This window comes from Anarrhichthys ocellatus, unplaced genomic scaffold (assembly GCF_004355925.1).
Source record: "Anarrhichthys ocellatus isolate YVR2014 unplaced genomic scaffold, GSC_Weel_1.0 scaffold48, whole genome shotgun sequence".
Taxonomy (NCBI): Eukaryota; Metazoa; Chordata; class Actinopteri; order Perciformes; family Anarhichadidae; genus Anarrhichthys; species Anarrhichthys ocellatus.
Genome location: NW_022280078.1, coordinates 861373 through 883213, shown reverse-complemented (window position 1 = coordinate 883213; position 21841 = coordinate 861373). Strand labels below are relative to the sequence as shown.

General features: G+C 42.9%; 1 protein-coding gene and 1 non-coding gene across 2 annotated transcripts; one reads left to right on the top strand and one right to left on the bottom strand.

The window, feature by feature from the left end:
- Positions 1 to 1286: 1286 nt before the first annotated feature.
- aspm (assembly factor for spindle microtubules) lies at positions 1287 to 20813 on the bottom strand. Its single transcript, XM_031869771.1, has 26 exons — positions 20400 to 20813; positions 19976 to 20119; positions 17963 to 19472; positions 17618 to 17713; positions 17431 to 17517; positions 17166 to 17312; positions 16699 to 16938; positions 16511 to 16578; positions 16275 to 16416; positions 15249 to 15379; positions 14316 to 14491; positions 12891 to 13036; positions 11003 to 11088; positions 10674 to 10886; positions 10081 to 10285; positions 9346 to 9494; positions 8387 to 8515; positions 7531 to 7725; positions 4582 to 7233; positions 4155 to 4304; positions 3836 to 4027; positions 3131 to 3323; positions 2365 to 2519; positions 1922 to 2098; positions 1607 to 1779; positions 1287 to 1517 (listed from the first exon to the last, which is right to left on the bottom strand). Exons 1-26 carry the CDS (start codon positions 20673 to 20675, stop codon positions 1415 to 1417), a joined length of 7935 nt encoding a protein of 2644 aa, XP_031725631.1. The 5' UTR covers positions 20676 to 20813; the 3' UTR covers positions 1287 to 1414.
- Positions 20814 to 21436: 623 nt separating this feature from the next.
- Positions 21437 to 21508, top strand: trnah-gug (transfer RNA histidin (anticodon GUG)). The gene has a single exon. It is a non-coding gene; the product is annotated as a tRNA-His (tRNA).
- Positions 21509 to 21841: the final 333 nt, after the last annotated feature.

Genomic DNA, 21841 nt, shown 5'->3' with positions numbered 1-21841 from the left:
TTCCCGACCAAAGTATTTAAAACTAGCTCCACCTCGACCACCTGCAACAGGAAAATGATGCAAACGCATCAATGCGTTAGCGTCAACAATTTGATAATGTGATATGTAATACTATATCTTTTTTCTTTGCATTGTTGGATTGGTACATTTAAATCATCAAAGAATCAAGAGTACCTCTCCCACTACTGTTGTGTATGTACTAAGCTTTAAAGTAATTCCTGCCATTAACAAAATGTGTCCGTTATCTCCTGTATGGTGAAAATATTGCATTCAAATTTAGCCATGACAACCAGCCCATATTCTGCCCACAGTAATGAACTTGACATCAGGCGGACCAAGGAAAGATGCACTGGTAAATAGAGATTGTGTGGGTGTTTTGATGGTGTGATGACCTTGCCCTCTTGCCAGTAAAAGCTTTAGTTTACCAGAAGTTACATGAGCTGGCTGGACAAATATGCAAATGATTAATCAGAGGACAGAGGGAGACGAGCACTGCAACAGTTTGGCATCAGTCATCTGTCCCCAATTCAGTACAGGCATCGGTAACGATTTTAATAAAACTCAGTCTATTTTCTCCTTCCTTGTGTCTCAAAGAGGTATTGTGAAGTTCCTGGCTCGTTAATGTATTTCACCATAATATTTTCCCTAAACCTAAGTTGTTTGTTGACGATATGACTTTTTTATGTCTATTTTCGACGTACTTTACCATCTTTTTTTCCGACAAGCGATACTATGACTTTTCCCCGACATGCTATACTGTAACTTTTTTATGACTTTAATTCGAAATACTATACGCCTTTTTTGATATACGATACAATTACTTTATTTTCAAAAATTCTGCTAGGACTTTTTTTTTTTAGACAATATACCGACTTTTTTTTCAAAATGATATACTATAACTTTCTTATGTCTTTTTCAACACAGTAAACCATGAATTTTTGGACATACTATACAGTATACAGCATGACTTGGTTTAACTCTGGCATATTTTACCACGACGTTTCTTTATACTTTTTACGGCATAGTATATAATGACCATTATTTGTCTTTTTTCAACATATTTTAATTAAAATTATTATTTTTTTTACCCTTTTGAAATACTACTTTTACCATTTTGGAAATGTATATTATATAGACTTATTTTTACGACAATATTTTTTTTTAAACGTATTTTAAATATCATTGACGCCGTGACATACTTTACTATGACTTTTTTCAACACACATCATCTTGAGCAAAAGAAACAATGTAAACACATCAGAAGGATACATGAAACTGGCACCGTGTTTTAGAAACAAATCCATTTTAATATATACATCCAAAACATGGAAATGTACAAAGAGAAAATGAAACTATACAAAATATTTTTTAAAGTAAAAAATGACAACAAATCATGAATTAAAAGCTTTTCTATTTACAACACAATGCAGAGTGTGTTTGCCACCATCTCAATGGCCCTGAGAGGGTCTACGATATCTTTGAGCTTGTCCTTTCTCAGAACCCAATCCGGTGCAAATCTGAAAAACAAAAACGAGATGTCAATTACTGCTGCAAAGACTTACAGTGTATCAGTATATCAGTACTGTATATGCACACAAATACATACTTTGGCACAGGGCGGGATTTACGAGGTGTTGCTTGAACAAAGAAGCTTCCGTTCATCGTTGCGTTCATTTTCTGTTTCATAACAGTTCTTTCAGCGTCCATCTTGTGTTTGCGAGCAGTGAGACGGTAAATACTGCGTAATCTATCCAATACCTTGGGTAGCTTCATAACCTCCTAAAGAAAAAAAAAAAAAAAATGCATTACATTTACAAAGCTATAACAGCCGTCTTTTCCTGTTGAATTTTAAATTAAAATTTTCTTAAACTATTTGAATAATATCCAGTATTTCAAAAGTCATGTTATAGTAGCTACGAACCCCAGCACGGTGCTTGTCTTGAAGGACGAGAGCGAGAAGGAAGCAGGCCTTGGTGAAGATGCCGCCGCCCTTTTCTGCTACTTTATCCCCTGCCTTCTCCCTGTATCTCTGCAGCAGGTCCAGCAGTGTCTCCACAAAGTTTTCCACCGAATACACTGCCTCGATGGTCTTGTGGTACTGAGGGAGGAAAGTAGGAGAGTGTGGAGCAGAGGGAAAGAAAGAGAGCAAGAAAGTACAAACATGGCATTAAACTTATTGAACCACTTGATCAGACAAAAGGAAAAAGATTTGAGAAAAGTCAACCTAACCCAACCCTAACTGTAACTTCTTCGTAATGGAAAGCTGTACAAGCTGTAGTGCTGCCATGACACAAAAGTTAAATCGGGCTCTTGTGCTGAGGGTGTGAAACATGGAAGATAAACAGAGCAGGCCTGGGTTTGTACCTTGGAGAGGTTGAGGAGGATCTGGATGGAGTAGGTGATGACGTCCATGCAAGGGACGCTCCTGTTGCAGCAGCGGATGAGTGTGACGATGACGTTGGTGGCTCCGCTCTCAACCAGCCGCTCACAGCACTCTGGGGACAGTCTGGTGGCCGTCTCTGCACACACACACACACACACACACACACAAACTGAGACCCGAGATCCCACTCACATAATCCGAATCAAGTGTTAGCCAAGGATACGCAACAACTCTTAATCCACGAGGTACACACACTTAGTTGTTTTTTAGGTTACCTTCTTATGTAATGAACTCAGTCTTATCTCGACAACACAAGCACTTTTGCTACTACAACACAAAACCAAAAGACAACAGAGGAGGAGCTTCTTCTCCCACACTTCCCTAAAAGTCTTCTCGTTTCTCAGTTACGGTGGTTGCAGTTGGGGGTCATGACTTGCCCAGACAATCAGGTGTTTGAAATAATTACAAACTCAAGTCCCTGAACCTTGTACTGATGTCCGTTAAGAGTCCATCACAGCTGTCCCAATTATGAAAATTGTGTTTAATCCTGGAAGTAATCTTTGACAGACTTAACTTTACTTGATTGACTAGTTTAAATAATGAAAATAATTGGTGTCAGTCCTTTTTGAACTTAATTCTGATGTAGTCTGATATTCAAACGGATCTTTCAGAATAGGAATACTGTATCTGAACAGTCTCATACCAGCACTTGCTTTGTAAACATTTACCAGAGATGGCAAACCTTACCGAGGTTTCTCAGGGCCTCTAGAATATAGGAGAAGTGTTTGTATCGAAGGAGGTAGTCCAGGGCGGACGACGTCTTGTTGCACAGTTTGTCCTCCTCTCGGACGCCGGCGGAGACTTTGCGAAAGCGGTGTCTTAATTTGACCAACTTGGCATCGTCATTCTGTCGGCGGGAGCGGTGTCCTCTCCACAGAGCCTAGAGGGAGAGCAGAAGGGACATAGAGAGGAGAAGAAGACATTAAAATGAGCTGCTAATCATTGGTGCATTGGATCAGATGATGTTCACAATTATATGCCAAAGGGAGGAAACTGAATGAATTGTAGTTGAAATTCCAAGGTGAATTATGCACCATTTCAATCCTCACACAAACTAAAGATTTTGATGTTACACCATCCTCTCAAGTTTCCCTACAGAGATCCTGCCAAGAGACTTACTGCCAAAAACAGGATATTAGGTACTAGATAAACTAACTTTAGTAGATACTTGCATACACTTTCACACAGAAAAAGAGGATTTTGAATGTCGTCTTTCATCAATTCCATTGAAGAACATTAATAAGGAGTATGAAGAAGAGGAATGATGACGACAGCACACAAAACCTGTTTCCATGTTCATATTGACACCTGACTATTGTTGTAAGACACACATGAAAAAGTGTGAACATATCAGAAGTAATTTGTACCAAAATTCACCACCGACTGTAGTACCTGAGCTTTAACAATGCCTTGTTGAACTCTCTCCTGGCGTCTCCGAAGGAGGAACTTGCGGACGGCCTGCTGGATGGCTGAGGCCGCCTTGTGGCGACGACCTAACCAGCACTTCACCGCTCTCTGGGCTATAAGCACCTTCCTCCTGTCCTCCAGATACCGTCTCCTCTGCTGCCTCGATCTTACCCATCGCTGGGGGAAAAGTAAGGCAATCGTTGAAAGAAATGTGCTTTTCAGCGATTCAATAAAGCCATCAGAAGTGCTTTTCGGCGACAGACTTTGTTTGAAAAATGGCGTTGTGCGCTCCATGTCCCTGTACCTGTACGGTGATGACAGAATGGATTTGTCTTTTGGCAGACTCCAAAGCCCAGCGGGCTCTCAGAGCTCGTTGGACCTTTATGGCCCTTAGATGGTAGAAGACCGCAGACGTAAAACGGAGCCTCCTCTCTGCCTTGGCTCTCTCTTGTACCTGGAACACAAGAGCATGCAAAGGACTATGACCTTATGTTTCACTACAAAATCACATTTAAATATGGTCAGCTTTGTTCCTGTTTTCCTATAATTTCAGTATATTCATTTTGAATTAATCTATCCACCATATAAAATTATCACAAAAAAAAAAAGAAAATTAGTAAGCCGTTATCAAATCTCAACAAGGTTTGTGAATGCAAACTAAAGGCTGTCTGGATGTCAGGAAAAAAGAAAAGGTTCTAGCAAAGTATGAACTTAAAATAAGACCCCATTACCTGTCGTCTTGCAATCCAGGCTCGGCAGTGTTTCTGAAGTGTCATGGCAGCTTTCCTCATCCGGGTATAGTTGTTCCTCTCCAACGTGCCAAGCTGCACGGCCCGGACCCTCCGCTGAATTTTCATAGCTGCCTCACGCGTCCTTCGGAAGATACGCCTTTGCACTGAGCATCTCCAGCACGACTGGATCACAATTGCAGCTTGATTTTGTCGGCGCATGTCCCTCCTGACAGACCAGCCTCTAACCGCTGCCTGAAGGGTGACGGTAGATTGCTTAATTTTCAGGAACTTTTCCCTTTCCTGCCTCTGAAGAATACAGGCACGATAGTATCTCTGGAGGATGATGGCGGACAGACGCATGGCCTGGAATTTGACTTCCTCTCTGTGCTTTCTGAATGCAGACTGGATCACAGTGGCAGCCTGATGCCAGCGAGCAACCTGCTTTCTGACCTGCTGACCTCTGTATGATGCCTGAAGGACAATAGCAGCACTGCGCATTGTTTGGTATTTTTGCAGTTGTACCGTTGCTGCTGCGGTGGCCCGATACCTCCTCTGAATGGTGAGGACGGAGGACTTTAAGGTCAGATACTGCTGGTGTTCACAGTGTGCTCTGTAAGCTCTCTGGATAACGCTGGCAGCCTGATGTCTTTGTTTGAAGAGTCGTCTGGATTTCATTCCTCGGAAGGCAGCTTGTAAGATAACAGCAGCATTTCTCTTAGCACTCAGGGCTCGCGTCTCTTCTCTCATTTTCTTGTTGGCTCTGCAACGTGTTTGCAAAACATTGGCAGCCCAGTAGAGAGTCTTGTAGTAGGTTCTCTGCCGGTGCTTTCGGAAGTGAGACTGAATCGTTACAGCTGCCGCATGCTGCATACGCAACTGCTTTCTGGCCTCGCATCCTCTGTAGGCTGCCTGCAGACAAATGACTGCTGTGCGCTTTGACAGATAGTCCAAACGCTCTTTTCTTGCCAGAGTCAATGCTCTGTACCTCTGCTGACAAACCAAACCTGCTGCCTTGAGAGCTAGGAACCCATTTCTATCCCTAATAGTGAGAAACCTTCTCTGAATGACTGTGGCTGCTCGGTGCATCTCGAAAATCCTGCTCCTTGCCCTGTGGCCCCGATATGCTGCCTGGATGAATACAGCTGCAGATTGCATTGTCCTGTACTTCTGCATCTGTTGATTCATGAGCATTTTGGCCCTGTAGCGTTCCTGAATAATGAGGGCAGCACACTTAGTGGCGAGGTAAGCCATATGCATTCTGTGCATCCTGAACTGAGCTTGGATTGCTGTGGCTGCATTGTGTCTCTTCTTTAGAACCTGTCTCACCCTAAATCCACGGTACGCCGCTTGTATTTCTACGGTGGCCTGCTTTAGCGCACGGTATTCTTTCTGCTGTGCCCTGCAGACCAGAAGAGCTCTGTATCGGCTCTGGATGACAATCGCTGCACTTTGTAGGAGGAAATATTGTTTCCTACATAAAAACATCCTAACTGAAGACTGAATGACAGTCGCTGCCCAGTGACTTTTCTTCAGCTCCGTCCTAACCCTCACGCCTCTGAATCCAGCTTGGAGTGTGACACAGGCTGCTCTCATGCGCAGGTACGCTTTCCTCGTCTCCTTTCCAACCACGCAAGCTCTATAGCGACGCTGCACGACCATGACGCAGGCCTTCTTGGATCTGTACTCCGCTTGTGCTGTGCGGCCTCGGTAGTAAGCCTGGATCAGTGTTGCGCACCGATGCCGCTTCTCCATCGTCCTCCTGTCAGCTCTGCCTCTCCAGTTCGCTTGTATGACAAGTGCAGCATTTCTCAGAGCGTCGTAATCCTTCTTCGTCTGGAGAGCCAAAACTGAGGCTCTGTACTTTCGCTGAATCACAGCTGCGGCTTTTCTCACGGCATGGTAGTGCCGTTGGGCAGCATACATCCTGAAAGCTGCCTGGATTACCGTTGCCGACTTGTGCTGTTTTTTCAGCGACTCCCGAGCAACTTTTCTGCGATAAGCTGCCTGTATGGTAACGGCAGCACATTTCATCCGCGCAAACATTTGCCTTTGCATGTCTCTTTCCACGGAGGCCCTGAACCAGCGCTGGATTGTGACCGCAGCGCATCTCATCTTCGCCACCTGTTTTCTGACAGTTTGCCCCCTGAAGGCACTCTGAAGGACAATGGCCGAGTGGTGCTGCAGCTTCAACAACTGAAAGCGGCGCCTCTGTGCGTGACCTCTGCACTGGGCCTGAATGAGCACAGTGCTTCTCTTGACCTTTCTGTATTGATGGAGACACACCTGCATTCTACACCAAGACTGAATCTTTACAGCAGCAGCAGTTCTTGCAGACATCTTTTCCTCAAACCATTTCTTAAACGCAGCTTGTATCACTTTGGCAGCACGGTTTTCCTTTTCTGTTTTCTGGGTTTTCCACCTTCTGTACCCTCCCTGTATTTTCACCACTGCAGCTCTCAGGGAGAGATAATGTTCCCGATCTCTTTTCGCCAAAGCCCATGCTCGCGAGTGCTTCTGAATGACCGTCACCGCCCAGTGAATTCTTCCATAAGCAGCGGCCGCCCGCCTCATTCGCCATTGTGCTTGGACAACAATGGCGTAGTATCTGAGGCGTTGGTAAGCCCTCGCGGTCGAAAACATCCTCCATTGAGCCTGCATGCACAAGATAAGAAAATATTCAAAGAACAGTTACACAAGCGGGCTTCATTAGGAAGCAGGTGTCCTTGCCGCGACGAAATGGACAGACATTGAGATTTGAGACAAATGTTCACGAACAGCATGTAAATTCAGGACCAAAACCAACGGTCTCAATCAACAAGGAAAAGCCATAAACACCTGAAGATGTTAAAAACCACTAAATGGTACATCATGTACAACTTGGTCGTTTCTATTTCGTTAACAGTCCTTTTCATCCTCACATGAATGTAGTCCCATGTAATGAACACTCACCTGGATGACAGTTGCTGCTTCGTGCTGCAGAGCCTGAAGTTGAGCCTGTTGCTTTAGCCTCAGCCTGTTGCGGGATAAGAAACCCCTCCAGACTGATTGGATGATAACGGCAGCGTGATTCTGCCTCTTAGCTCTGCGCTTCTGGAGAAAACTCCTCACAGCTAACTGGATTTTCATGGCAGCCATGTTTCTTTCCTGTGTCCAAACAAAAATCAAGAAACAAGTTGGATTTATAATTGTTCATCAATTTTGCATTTCTGAAGATTCGTGTGATAATTCTCTCCATGTCCATCTTTCTCCTTCCTGCTTACAGCGGATATAATTAATATACAATGTACTAAATGAAAAACTAATTTTTTTGCACCTAATAGACCTTTTTAATAATTCAAAGATAGCACTTTGCTTGATGACTACAACAATAACACATAGCTTATTTTCAATGTAATCATTAAATACAATAGGAAATTATAAATGAGATAAATATTACACCGCATGTGTTTAATGTATCGACAGTTACCGTTTCATACAAATATTGTATGTATGTAGCTATTATCACAGACCGCATTGAGAGCACTTATTTCAAAAATAAAGTCCATGTGGAACAACAATAGTGCAACCATGACTCAACAACTGGCACAATTAAGTTTTTATTGCAACCACCAAAATAAATGAACAATAAAAACAAATATGATAAACATTACAACACAAACCTGCAGATTTATTTTAAAGTGACGGATTAGTTTTGGTTCTATCCAGACATAAATGGCTAAATGGTCTGGCTGAGTTGAATAAATAGAATAGAATAGCATAGATCAGATAAAAGTATCATGCAGTTGTGCCAAAACATTGAACCAACCTTGTAGAGCTCTAGATGTTTCTTTAATCTAAATTTCCTCCAGGCGCCCTGTATGACCCGAGCTGCTCTGCTTTCGTTCCGCAGATCCAGAAGACGAACACACAGGAAGGAGAGGTATGACATCACCACCTGTACATAAACACATGTGGATGAAGTTGCAGCACTTTACACACATTTTAGTATAAAAAGACCTGGTGATGGATTTAAAGCAGTCACTAGTCAAAACCCTGATTACTGTATCCTTAAATATTCTGTGTATTTTTTCATATTTGGAAAGACAGTTATGAAAAAATGTCATTGGACATGGTCTCAGATTTGACTTTACCGTGAAAGGTTTAGTGTGATAAAACTGTTAAAAGGTGTTAAATCCTTGAACAACCAATCTGTATTTGTCTCTTTAACAAATAGGAAAGAAAGAATTGCTACTAGTTAAACTGCAATAGATAAAGATTTGAAAGACCATCAAAGAAAAAAACAGTAATAATAATTAAGACAAAAGGAGACCTTAGTCTTAAAAAGGACCAAACCAACTACTATCTGCTTACACTCTGCTATAGCCGATCATATCCTAAAGCATGCAGCAATAACATTTTCAAATAACCTTAAAATATCTACAGCGTACTAAAAGTGAATGGGTAATATGGGAATGGTTGTTGTATGCACATAAAATGTATTGGGCTTATTGTGCAGAACCACTGGTATGGTCCTTTAAGTGTGCCTTAAAGCAACACATAACTCTGAGACTACACCTATGATCGGATATTTATGAACATCAACAATATTCTTTTAATGCTGGAAAACAATGTTAGACTTTCGTGCTAAAGTCTCCACTGATGCATTTATTATTATTATTATTATTATTATTATTATTATACGTTGGTAATGTATCCTACAGGTCTGATAAAAACTATGATTGGTGTTCCTGCAGCAGGAAGAGAAACCCTCCCGTCTGGTCTCACCTTCTCATTGGGGATGGTGTTGGACATGTCAGCTGGGTTGATCATGGCAGGAACGCCGCCCAGGAAAGACACAGCGGCGTTGACCAGTCCAAAGTTGTTTTTCTCATTCTCCAGTAGCTCTTTAAATTCCACCGACGGAGACTCTGGGCCTGTTCACAAAAAAGAAAATAAGAGTAACAGTCACCACAAGGCTGTTCCTGTCCCTCCAATTTCTTCATAACCTCCTTTAAAAGTCCTTCATAAGAGATCATCCTATAAATAAAAAACAATAATAGTCTTTCTATCCTTGAATCAAACACAAGTCCACTTCAGGTGCAAAACATTTGAGTTAAAAAGCTGGCCCTCAATAAAAAAAAAATTAATTCACTGTTCAATGAATTTTGAAAGCCTGTTTAGTTTAATAACTTTAAAATAAAACAATTCTCCTTGTAGTTTGTTTCAAATAAAACAGTCTAGCTCTCACAACAGGTGGGTTCACTGTGGATAGAGCCAGCTACAATCCTACAAAGCGCATTGTATGAAACACGTTGGACAATAAATTCGCTGAATATATTATTGAGCCCCAGACGTCTTATCAAATTCATTCCCCCCCCCCACACACACTCTAATACACCAAAAATGTCTGTGTGATGTTCCAATGATGCATATACATCAACTTAAAACAATTTATAGAGAGCGCATCCAAGCAGATAATTGCACTGAAGACGCAGCACACAGCTGACAGCCGACACGTACCGTTCAGGCCCGACGACAAGGAGTCAAAGGAGTTGTCGGAGTCGCTGGTTGAGCAGTCGAGCTCCAGGCGACCCCTCGGCGAGCACTCGACAGTCTGGGTGGTGCTGTGACTGACGGCCCTCGCTGGCAGGAGACCGGGGTGGTAGTGGTGGATAAGGTAGCAGAGGACGCGGCCATCCGAGAACGTCACGGTGAAGTTTTCCACCTGCACAGACAGACAGCACACTTCATTCACCGTTTCTTTTTTCTAAAATAGGACTTTTGAGTCAGTGACAGTAATTTAGGGCTATAAAAATAAGCCTTACACGAGTGAAAGTCCAGAGAAATGGAGCTAGTTTAGCAACCCAAGCAAAATGCAGTCTGTTTAAACACGGTAGAATATCGTTTGCCCTCCAAGTGGTTTTATGTGAAACCACCACCACTCAGCACCAAAGGCTACAACACAATAACAGCTCAATAATACATCCAAAGACAAAGTGCAGCAGGTGAACACTGTATATTGCCTAACCAAACGAAATGAAATCATAAACAATTCAAAAACACAACAGTATTATCTTTGGCCTGTGGGCTGAAAATTAAAATGTCAAACTCGCCTTCAGATTGTAGAAGTCACACACAGTTCGGACCCAATCCATCAGCAGGGTGATCTTAGTGCTGCTGTGTTCATACGGCACCCTGGTCCTTGAAGGACTCGGCTGAAGGCCCCGATCGGCCCTCAGAGACACCAGCCTCCGTTTGGTCCTCAAGGTTCTCTTCAGGAAGCCAATTTCCTCCCTCAGCTGATCCTCGTCCAAAATCACCTCCACCTTAACAGATCATTCGATGACAGCATGTTAATCTTCGGCTTTTAAAAAAAAAAGAAAGAAAACAAATGACAATTTTGTGCCCTACTGGCCGGCTGGCAACAAAGTCTGGTACACACATGAAACGCAAAGATGATCTTCCACAAGAGGCTCAGCGTCTTCTCTCTGTGTCCATCCACGATGTCTCTGGAATCAATGTCGGAGCCTGAAAATAAAAGAGACGATACTTAAAGGCGGGGTTAAGTAAGATCTGAGATTTGTTTGTAAAAACACGATGCACTTTAAAAAGATATCTGCTGAAAACATGTGAAAAGGCTGAACTATATGATACTGAATTGTGTCATGGTCTCTCTCTCCCCCCCCCCCCCCCCCCCCATTGTGCTCAGGATTTTTCTGGGCAGGCCTGAAATCATGGCTCGGTGGCGCACTGGAGCCAGTCTTAGATGAACTCTTCCCCTAACACTTTACAATAACTAAAGCACGTAACGTCAGTAGTTCTCATGCTCAATTGCGAGTTACAACCGCAAGTGCTTACGACAGCCTACAGTTAGCGAGCTAGATTTCCTGCAAATACAAATTCCCTGAAAGCCAGGATCTACAAAAAAAGCTTGGTGACCTTTTTTTTTTCTTCTTAAAATCGACAAAAAAAATTATAAGAAGAGGTGGATTCACACCTCTACTGTGCAACTTAGGAGGGACACCTCATCAGACCAGCTAGTAACGATGGCTAATATAGATGTACAATTTGCTGAAACTAATGTTAACCTGACAGCTTGAAGTTGCGACGGAAGATTACAAGAAGGTTGGCAGTAATGACCTACATATTCTTGAATTTGGGTACATAATATGAACCTAAAAATATTTATTGTCACGGTTATTGTCTACCGGCGGTCCACGGGGACCTCCGTTCCGACGCCGCCTCCGCCAGGCAGCGGAGCACGGAGCCGGGGATGAAAAGCAGGCAGGCGGGTTTTAGATCTGTGCAGAGCACCGGAACACAAACATAGACACATCACAGACAGACGGTATGATGATGAGATCCAAAACACTAAATCTCTAGGACACAAGATTCACTTTCAAAATACAGCGTCTTCAGTGGATCACAACACAGAATACTGCTTTTCTTTCCACCATTGTGAAACCTGATATGATGTTCTTTGCCATTTTGTTTCGTTTTTTTTTATCATTCCAATTTGTGCTTAAAAACACATTTTCATCTGGTGTGATAAACTCGCCTCAAATATCTATTTTTGTTTTATCTGGACTTAAAAAAAAAAAAAAAAAAAAACGTTGAACCAAATCCGTTTTGCGTTATTCATCCATTTAGCAAAAATGACAAATGTTCTCCGTTTCGTCCTTCTCAAACGTGAGGAATCTCTGCTTTTCTCCGTTTCATATCTCTGGGTTTGACCCTTTTATCAGGACAAATGGCAATAACTTGTAGACATTGTCTTGAGCTTTGGGAATTAGTGATGGGGACTTTACACCACCAAGAATAAGAATAATAATTGACAGATTAATAATTAAATAATTGTTAGCTGCAGCTGTATATGAATGTTCTTTAATAATTGTATAAGCTGCTTTAAAAAGCCTATTCAAAGCATTATGTATGGTCTCTTTGCAATTTAGTTGATTAAGCAGGCAAAGTTATTGCGTTTACTTTTCTAACTCCCTTTATGTCTCTTATCCTGGACCGCCTTAGTCACTCTTTATGCGGAGGTGCACACACACAAAGAACCATATTGTCACATGAAGGGCAAAGCAATCCAATTATGTTGCTGTGCAGCTGTACAACAGATGTTTGTGATCAAACACAATAGGTGTGCCGTGGAAAACGCAGCCCAACATGAAACACACGCATGCCCACAAAGAATAACACTTCTGTGAAAAAACCCCCCACAGAATCTCATTTTGTGGGGGACAAACGTTCCTTCAGGTTGAGCGTGTTCCCGCTATGCAGTTTGCTCAGAAAACAAACAAAAACGGACATAAAAGATTCACAATTACCGTGTTCATCGTTGAGGTCGACCCCTTTGCTTTTGAGCACTTGCAAAGCCATGTCGACGTTGTGGACCTTCTGCAGGCGGCTGACGGTTGGCAGACGGAGCTTGGCTGACAAACTCCAGTCCTGGATGAGGAGCTCCATCACACGCCTGAAAGCAAACCCCACATGGAAGACTTTATATCGATGCTGCAGAAGAACATTTGTTTGCCATTATTTTTGACGTCTTCGGTGGTACGTGCTCGTTGCTGGGGCCCTTTTTCACTCCAGCAATAATCCGGCATCTTCCTTGTGCTGTAGAATAAATGAATGCTGGTGGTTTGAGCGACTTATGGTCATAAATGACCAGAATCTGCAACTTAACAGACATTAACTACACCGTTTACTCTTAATCTGCTGCGTGACAATTTGCAATCCGATGAAGAATTTTTGTTTTAACATTTTAATAAAAAGAGAAGTAGGAAACTAAGTTTGAAAAAAATTTACTTCGCAGCAATTATTTTTTTTTTACAATTTGATGCCCAAAACGTTATGCATCATTTAATTCCAGCATGTTTCTGGGCTTTGATTGTAATAGAAGAGCAGCGCAAGATTGATTATTCAACCAATTAGCTCTTTGTGAATGCAGATATGTTGCTGCCTCCCCCAACTAGGCTTGGGGGAGGCAGCACACACACACACACACACACACACACACACACACACACACAATGTGCTGATAAAGGCAGGGAAGAAGATTGCTAGAACGTAAACATGGATAGAAACGACGCAGGGTTTAAATACTTAAATCTGCTTTGCAGGAAGGAAATGCATTCAACATGTTTGTTAGACATCAAGATAAACACAATGTTGTTTTGGTGACTAGCCCCAAATGTAAAAAACCGCTACAAGAAAATTAGAGAAGACGCCTTTAAGGTACAGTCATATCCCACAACCTGATGTCAAACGAAGATTTATATCAAGGATGAAAGATTCCTGCCAAAGATCTCCTAGAAAGGGTTCATGTAGCATACTAAATCATCTCAGCTTTGTGGCTTACAGCTCAAAATTCCTGACCACCATAAAACAAAAGGTCAAATAATACCGAGTATAATTACTGGAGAAGAGATTTACTCTACAATAACTGCTGGGAGTTTGCTTTTAGACTCAAGCTGCATCTCTGTGCATTAAAAGGAGGGAAATACGTTCAAAATAAAACGTACACACACACACACACACACACACACACACACACACACACACACACACACACACACACACACACACACACACACACACACACACACACACACGTGAGGAAATCTCCAGCCTGAGACAGCTCTGCTGAACACTGAATCCCTCCCAGCTGCAGGGATACTCCCCAGTTTCTGAGCCTGAATATCCCAGCGGGGATCAGAGCATCACATTAGAATTCATGGCGCATCACTCACACTAGACGAATGCCGCATTTCAAATCAACTGCCAAATTCTTCACAGCGAAGTTGAACTCGTCCAGGGGCTTCTGAACGTGGGAGACGGGTAACCCCAGGTAGCCGAGATGCCGGGAGAGGATCCCTTCCCCGCTCAGGAAGTCCCTGGCGAAGGCCAGGAGCAGGTCTTTACTCGTCTGTTGAGAAAAGAAAAACTAACTTATGGACGGCTGTCAGGTCTGTGCCGTCTATATGCATTTAAAAATACATACCAGTGCACTGTCTCCCTCTCAGATACAAGAAGGTATCTAGGCTATGTACACATTTATTATATGGTCTCATTTGAAACCTGCAGCCCTCGGCCCTAAAGGAATTCATTAATTACTCCGCACTGTGGTCACGGAAAGATTTGGTACAAGAAAATTCTAAGAAAGGGGTAATTTTTCTTCTTACTGCTGATCATGAACTGTTCAGGAAGCAATGTTAGAATTGATCTGTGTGTATGTAAAGTGTTAAGTGTTGGTTTTTAGCTCCTAAATTAGATAAGGGGTCCAGGCAGTAAAATAGGCCCCACACAGTCATTTACACAAGTTAACACATCATTAAAATCTGTCAGACTCCGTGTGTGTGTGATAAATGTCTGCTCCTCTAACAACTGAAGCTGACAGCACAGCACAGAAACATTTAAGTTCTGATGGAACAATGGACATACACTTAATGTTTCTGAACCCAAGTTCTCCATTTATCTGACTTTGATAGCTCTTAATTATTATATACTTAAAGTAAGACTAGATTTCCTCTCAATAATGGAATTAACAGTATCCGGTCTCCAGATAGTAATGAAAGACTGACATCCAGATAGATCTTCGACATAAAACTAAAATCAGGAATAAATGTGTTTTGTTTTTTTATGCATTTAATGCTCGTTGTTGACATGGGAGGGCTTTGGCCTACCTTGAACTCTGCATCCAAGCAGAACAGACAGGGGTCGTGCTCAATCAGCCGTGACTCTTTGGCTTTGTCCAGGAAACACACGAGCAGCAGCAGCTTCTTCAGAGTAAAGCGAGACAGCGCCTCCTCGTGGCCTAACCGAGAAAAGGTCCAGATATATTAACACCAGTCCAAAGTAACAGTTACCTTAGTTAAGACAAGTCTGCAAAGGTACACAACATTGACACCTTCTAGAACAACTACATGAAATACATTTGTTTTTAATACTACATAGGAAATACTAATAGTTTTTAATTAATTCCCTTATTTTCACCAGAAATTTCTTAAATAACTCCAATCAAATTCACAGCGTAACTAACTATCTTTTTGGGAAGTCAAAAACTTAAGTTGTAAATTGGGACAAATTATCCAGTGACCTTTAATTTTCTAGTTTTCCCTTTGAGAAAATATAAAATTCCAGTAGAGCTGCAAAGATTAGTTGATTAATTGATTGAAAGAAAATTGATTGGCAACTATTTTGATATTAGTTTGTAATTTCTTTCGCAACAATCTAGTTCCAGCTTCTTAACAATGCAGGTTAGCTGTTTTATAAAACTGCAGTTTGAATATCGGAGTTTGATCTGACAAACCAATACATTTTTCTCACACTTCACAGACTAAATGAATGATTACTTAATGATCAAATAAATCACCAGATTTTTCAATGTAGCAGGCATTTCTAGAGCCTGCAGCATAATTTAATAAAAGCATTGCCATTAAACTTCACCTACATGCTCTCATTTGGAGACATCTGCTAAAAATGTAATGTCAGGAAATTAAAAAGGTTTTGTTTGCATTAGTGAAAGACATTGTTTAATTAAAGTTCAACTTCTGCCCAAGTTGTACGTTTTCAATTTGCTTCATAATGGCTATTTGCCAATAGGTTTAACCTGAGCCAATAACCCACTCAATATTGCTTGAAATTTCTTCCAGTTTCGAGAGTCACACGTCACAGTTCAGACAACACAACAACCGCTGCGCTTCAATTACCGTCTTTGTAAAGGTTCGGCACTTTGGCGTGTCGGAACTGAGCAGCGATGTCTGGGTTCCAGAGCAGCCGCTGCAGGATGAACATAGCCAGACCCAAGGCGTCGCTGTTGCTCTCCAGTGAGATCAACTCCCCGAAGATCGTCTGAGAATGAGCAACATTGTGCTTAGCAAGCGCAGGAAGCGTAGAGAACAAACTAACAAGTGAACTGTTTGGAAACACCGTTTCATCAGAATACCTCGAGCCCAATCCGTAACCACAGCGGATTGTACGAAAGAAGCCAGTTGAGGACTTTTCGGCGTTCACCTGAAAGATGACGAAAAAAAAAAAAAAAAACAGGTAAATAATGTTACTTTAGGTTATTGCGAACTGTAGAGTATTTAAAAACCCTTCATTGACCGGTTGCATGACGTAATGTTCATTTACCTATGTCCTTCCAAAGATGGCGGTCTTTTCGGACGAGCAGCCCCTTGGACTCCACTTCCAGCTCGAGCCTCTGAATGGCCTTGATCATGGCCTCAGACGTGAACAGCTGGCAGGCAGAACGACGGAGGCGGTTCAGCTTCCGTCGGGCCGTGTAGGTGCTGAAAGACATCTCCTCTTTGGTGGGAGCTTTAGGCACACTGTACTTGTCATCGCTGCCAATGGCAAGGGACACAGCACTCACTGCACAAGAAACAAAACAAACAAAAAGGCAATGTTAAGACTTGTACAGACTTCTAGAGCTCGGACACTCATTCAAACAAAGATTCCACTGAGTTTAAGTGGTGAAGTTTTCAGACTATATTAAAATGAGTCAACGAGCGTGAGGATTAGATAGTTCTTGAACCCAAACACTACACAATAAAGCTTTCCACCAATCGTTTGAGTAGTGAAAGCCTGCTGAACGCTACCTTTAGCCACTTCGGTGTTGACTTTGAAGTCGTCCGGGGTGAGGACGTAGTTGATCCACCACGTGAATCCCCTCTCCTGCTTCTCGATCCACCTCTCATCATAGAACATGTTCTTGGCAGCAAATGGCATTGGGTGTCTCGGTATAGCTGAAAGAAAAAAAAAAAAAAAAGGAGAAAATACAAAATCTTAAGATATACAAAAAAAAACAGAAAAAAAAAAAAAAAAAAAGCAGAATACCTTTCTACACCACAAATGATCAAATACCTGTTTGCGTCGGCTTAATAAAGGTCAATTTTGACTGCGCAACAGCAACCACTTTTGCAGTCTTAACAGATGAAATAACACACGACCCTGTGAACAATAGACAAAAAAGGTAATTTTGTAGTTCATCACATATTCATGTTGGCAAAACTCCCAGACAGATCGTCACGACAAGAACATCATTTTATACCTCGTGAGGAGAGTCTGGAGCTCGATTGCTTTGCCTGGGCAGGAAGCACAGACCTCGCAGTCTTTAGAGAGGATGAAGTCATTGATCGCACAGAGTCTGAAGGGGAAAAAAAAAAAAAAAAAAAAAAAAAAGCATCATAGTAAATCCAGAGGGTCCAGGAACATGGCAGGTATGAAACACAGAAGTTCCTATATAGTTTTGGAAAGCATTCCAATCATTGCCGACACTGAATTTAATATGCAGGCCTGAAACAGAAGAAACAACATCTACAGTATGTTCTAGATACTACTATAAAACATAATGGTTCATCACATATCTTAACATCACATCTGCTCATCTGCTCACCTGCTGCCCTCGGCTGTGGCCTCTGTGATGCACTTCTCCTCTCCTGCGCTGACCGTGGCGGCTCAGTTTTTCCGGCTACCACCCTGCTCCTTTTGACGCGCTCCGCTTTCCCGGCGTCCTCGCTCTTCAAATACTCCTCGCTCTTCCTCTTCTTGCTCTTCGCGGCCACGTGAATGGGAAATGAGTCTTCCTGGACAAACAGAGGCACCGACAGAGTCCGAGACGCGTGCTGCGTGAAGCTGCTGTGCAGGGGAGAGGATGAGCCCAGGGGCGACGGTAGCGGGGTGACTGCAAAAGTGACGGAAGCAGAGGCCGCAGGAGGCGTGGAAGTGGCTGGGAAAGAGAAGCGAGCCGGGGCCATAGATGGGGGGGAGGTGACGGGGAAGGTGACGGGTGTGGGCGAGCAGACGGGCCGCAGAGTCAGGCTGGAGGAAGCAGCTTCCTGGACTTGATGTCTGTTATCTATCTGGAAGCTTTGCCCTCCCTCGGTTTCTGTGTCGGGGTCTATGACGGGAAGGCTCGGAGTGACCGGTCCAGACTCGCACCGACTGCTGTCGTCAGACAGCTCGAGTGTTTTCTCCAAAAGCCGTCGCCTTGACTTCTTTATTTTCCTTCCACTCGAATGGTTTGCCTCCACTGGTGCCCTGCTCTTGGTCACCGTGGCAGAGGTAAAAGAGGCCTTTTTGAACCCTGCCATCGCGTCATCGTTGTCTGAACAAACAACTTTTTTGCTGACAAAGAACGTAAGTCTCAGCTCACTGGACTCGGACCCCTGCAGGCTGTCGGGTAACGCCTTGAGGACATTTCCGTCAGCTCCACGGCCGTGATTCCCACTCTTGGACTCTAGTGAATCTGAAAAGCTGCAGCTCGAACTAGTGTCCCGAGGACTGGCGTTAATGTGGCTCAGATCAGAGTCAATGAGGGCCAGTGCATCTTTCAAAGAGGGAACCGGGGGGCCAGTTAGCGCACCGCCGGCATCGGCCACATTATTTGCAGACAGTGGGCCATCTGACTGAATACGTGGCATGAGCTTCTTAAACACGTCGGGCGTCCCGACAGGTGACAGCGTCCTGTTGAGCATTTTGGGGAGCTCTTTGCTGTCGGGTTGGTTTGCGTCTGGGCTTGCAGACATGTGGCCAGAGTCCATCGGCTTTCCGGCTGGGACGAGCAGGACAAGAGGAGAGTTCCTCTGAAGACGATGGACGTTCTCCTGGACCGACAAAGCCAGAGACCGTTGCCTCTGGGTGGAATTCAAGGCCTTCATCTCATCCGATTTCCGAAAGTACTCGTCGGCTGGACTGAGCTTGGAGACGGATCTCTCTCTGACGGCTTTGCCCTCATTGAGAGAGGCGAGCGGGCTGCGTGGCTTTTCCCGTTTGTACTGCGGCTTTCGGGACACTTGGAAGGTTTTATTGGCGGCCATCTTCAATGGTTGTCCTGTCTTCATTCTCCTTGGTGCGGCTACTTTTTCACCCTCCCTTTTGTTTTTGATCGTGTCCCATAAGCTTTTCTGAAACACAAAAGAAAAACATAAAATGTATACATGCCGTGTCAGAATTACAGTACTAGATGTACTTGTTTGGGCTCCCTGATTGTGTTTGAACGGGAACTTGTGCCAGATTTACCCAAGTACCAATCGACCAAATTAGGCCTGAATTTTGGGCTGAAAACATAACTCATTGTTTTCATGATGTATCAGTCTCCCAATTATGGGTATTGCTATTAATTGTTGCGTCTGTATGAGATCAGAAAATGAATGACCCCATCATCATTTCCGAGAGGGAAAGTTAATGACATAAAAAATATTTTACTTTCTATAATAAAAGGCAAGAAAAAGCAGCACCTTTTCACACTTGAGACATTTCGTTTTTATATATTTTTCTTTACTTAGAAAACTTCTTCAACCATTGATCGAGTTTCAAAACTGTTGCCTACTCATTAAATGCCAATTAATTAACTGATTAATAATCCACACAGCCATCTGTTTGGGTGACTGTACCAGTGGACATTCACCTTTTTCTTTTTGGGTGCTTCTGCTCTCCCCAGCAGCACAGCCTGGTGTTTGAGGAGCCCGTTGGCATTAAAGAGGATGAGCTCTCTGATCCCACCTTCTTCTGTCGGAGTCCATGTTACCGTCAAACTGAATGAGTCCTCCGGCTGAAGAACACAAAGCAAGATATGGAACAACGGCACGAATCTCACGATGGAAGCCACAACAGTCATCAAGCGTATATATGTGTATACAACTGTGTGAAATAAGGCGATATAATAATAATAATAATAATAAAGTGTTAACGTGTCGGTATTATTTGCTCAACGAAGCTCCCGAGCATGACAGCAGCCTGGTTTACGGTCTCTGCGGGACATGTAACGTTACGGGGAGTCGTGTCCCCCCGTTAGTGTGACGCTAGTTGCTAGCTAACAGCTCAGAACGTACCTGGATCGTGAACGTGTTGCGGTCCACAGAGAAGCCTTTACTCGAGGGGATCTTCTCAACAGTAACCTCCGCCTCCGCGTCCTCCGTGGGGTTCTCGATGCGCAGAACAACAGACTTGGAGGTGCCCATCTTCACCGATCCGAATGTCACAAAGGGAGCCTTTGAAAACAGGGTCAGGATCAAAACTGGAACATCGTTTTCCTTGTTAGCGTTGTCTCTCCTTACTGGACTGAAGTCCAGAACTCCTCTCCGCGCTGAACCTTCCGTTTCAGCCATTTCAAATGAATAAAGTAGCGGTAGCTAATAGCGCGCTACATGTTACGCATTTAGTTTTTTTAAAACGTTTAACGTTAGCACGTGCGCTGATACTAATGTTGACTGCTGCTCCGATACTAGCCGACTAGCAAACGTTCAAACACGCTTCCTTCAACAACACACTGGATGACGAGCGATCTCATTTGAAATTGGGTCGCGCTGTTTAATCAGCCAATTACAAGCGAGGGCGGCGATCTCTTGTCCAATTGGTAAAGAGAACAGATCGAATCCGAACGAATACACGGTTTTTAACCAATCGCTTTAAGACTACGTTTTTAAACTGCCACAAGCCACGCCCATAGCATGAGAGACAAAAATGCGAAGCTGTGTCCCTCTGATATTGTTTTTAGACACTAAAGCCAAAGGACTACTTCTATTATCTCGCTAAAATTACCACATTCCACCTAAAACCAAAACAATGCTAAGAACAGAACTAAGATATAATTATTCAAAATGTACGTATAGTAGACAGTAGAGCCCATGAGTGGTTTACATAGCTTGCTCCATTTGCCTGTTAAAGCACTCTGTAAACTGTGTTTTTAAAGGTGCTATATAAATAAAGTTATTATTATATTATGTATCATTCGGGTTTAACATCATGTGTAATACACATATTAATAATACTTCATTACGTTAGGAAATGTTTTAAAACAAGATGTGTCCACTATCCATAGGATCGAAGCATCTCTTCCGACCGTCTACTTGTACCTGACGTACAGCTCGCCGTGATCGTATAGTGGTTAGTACTCTGCGTTGTGGCCGCAGCAACCCCGGTTCGAATCCGGGTCACGGCACTCTTTTAGAGAGACCATGTAGCTACTTACTATGACAAAGACGCAGCCTTCCTCTGAAATCAGAAACCAAGGCTTGAAGAATAAATAACATTGTAATGTTCCTCCGAGGATCGCTGAGTTGAACTAACCAACTTTACAAAATATATAATTGTCAAATATTAGTCTGCCAAAAAAGCAGCAGGCCTATATCTTGCCAGATAACAGTTCCCTCTTGAATGTAGGATAGTTGATAACAAGTACCTCAAAATTGTGGGCTTCTTAAGCACAATACTAAAATTAAGGCAACTGCTTGATACTGATAAAATGATCATCATAGTGTCTGTTATACTGAAG

Excerpts from the sequence above, each read along its gene's own strand:
- aspm (XM_031869771.1), bottom strand. The coding sequence starts at position 20,675 with ATGGCTGAAACGGAAGGTTCAGCGCGGAGAGGAGTTCTGGACTTCAGT. Across the intron at positions 3,324-3,835 it reads AAGGCATTGTTAAAGCTCAG|GCTCTGTGGAGAGGACACCG; the intron begins GTACTACAGTCG and ends CTCTCCCTCTAG. Across the intron at positions 1,780-1,921 it reads AAGACAAGCACCGTGCTGGG|GAGGTTATGAAGCTACCCAA; the intron begins GTTCGTAGCTAC and ends TTTTTTCTTTAG.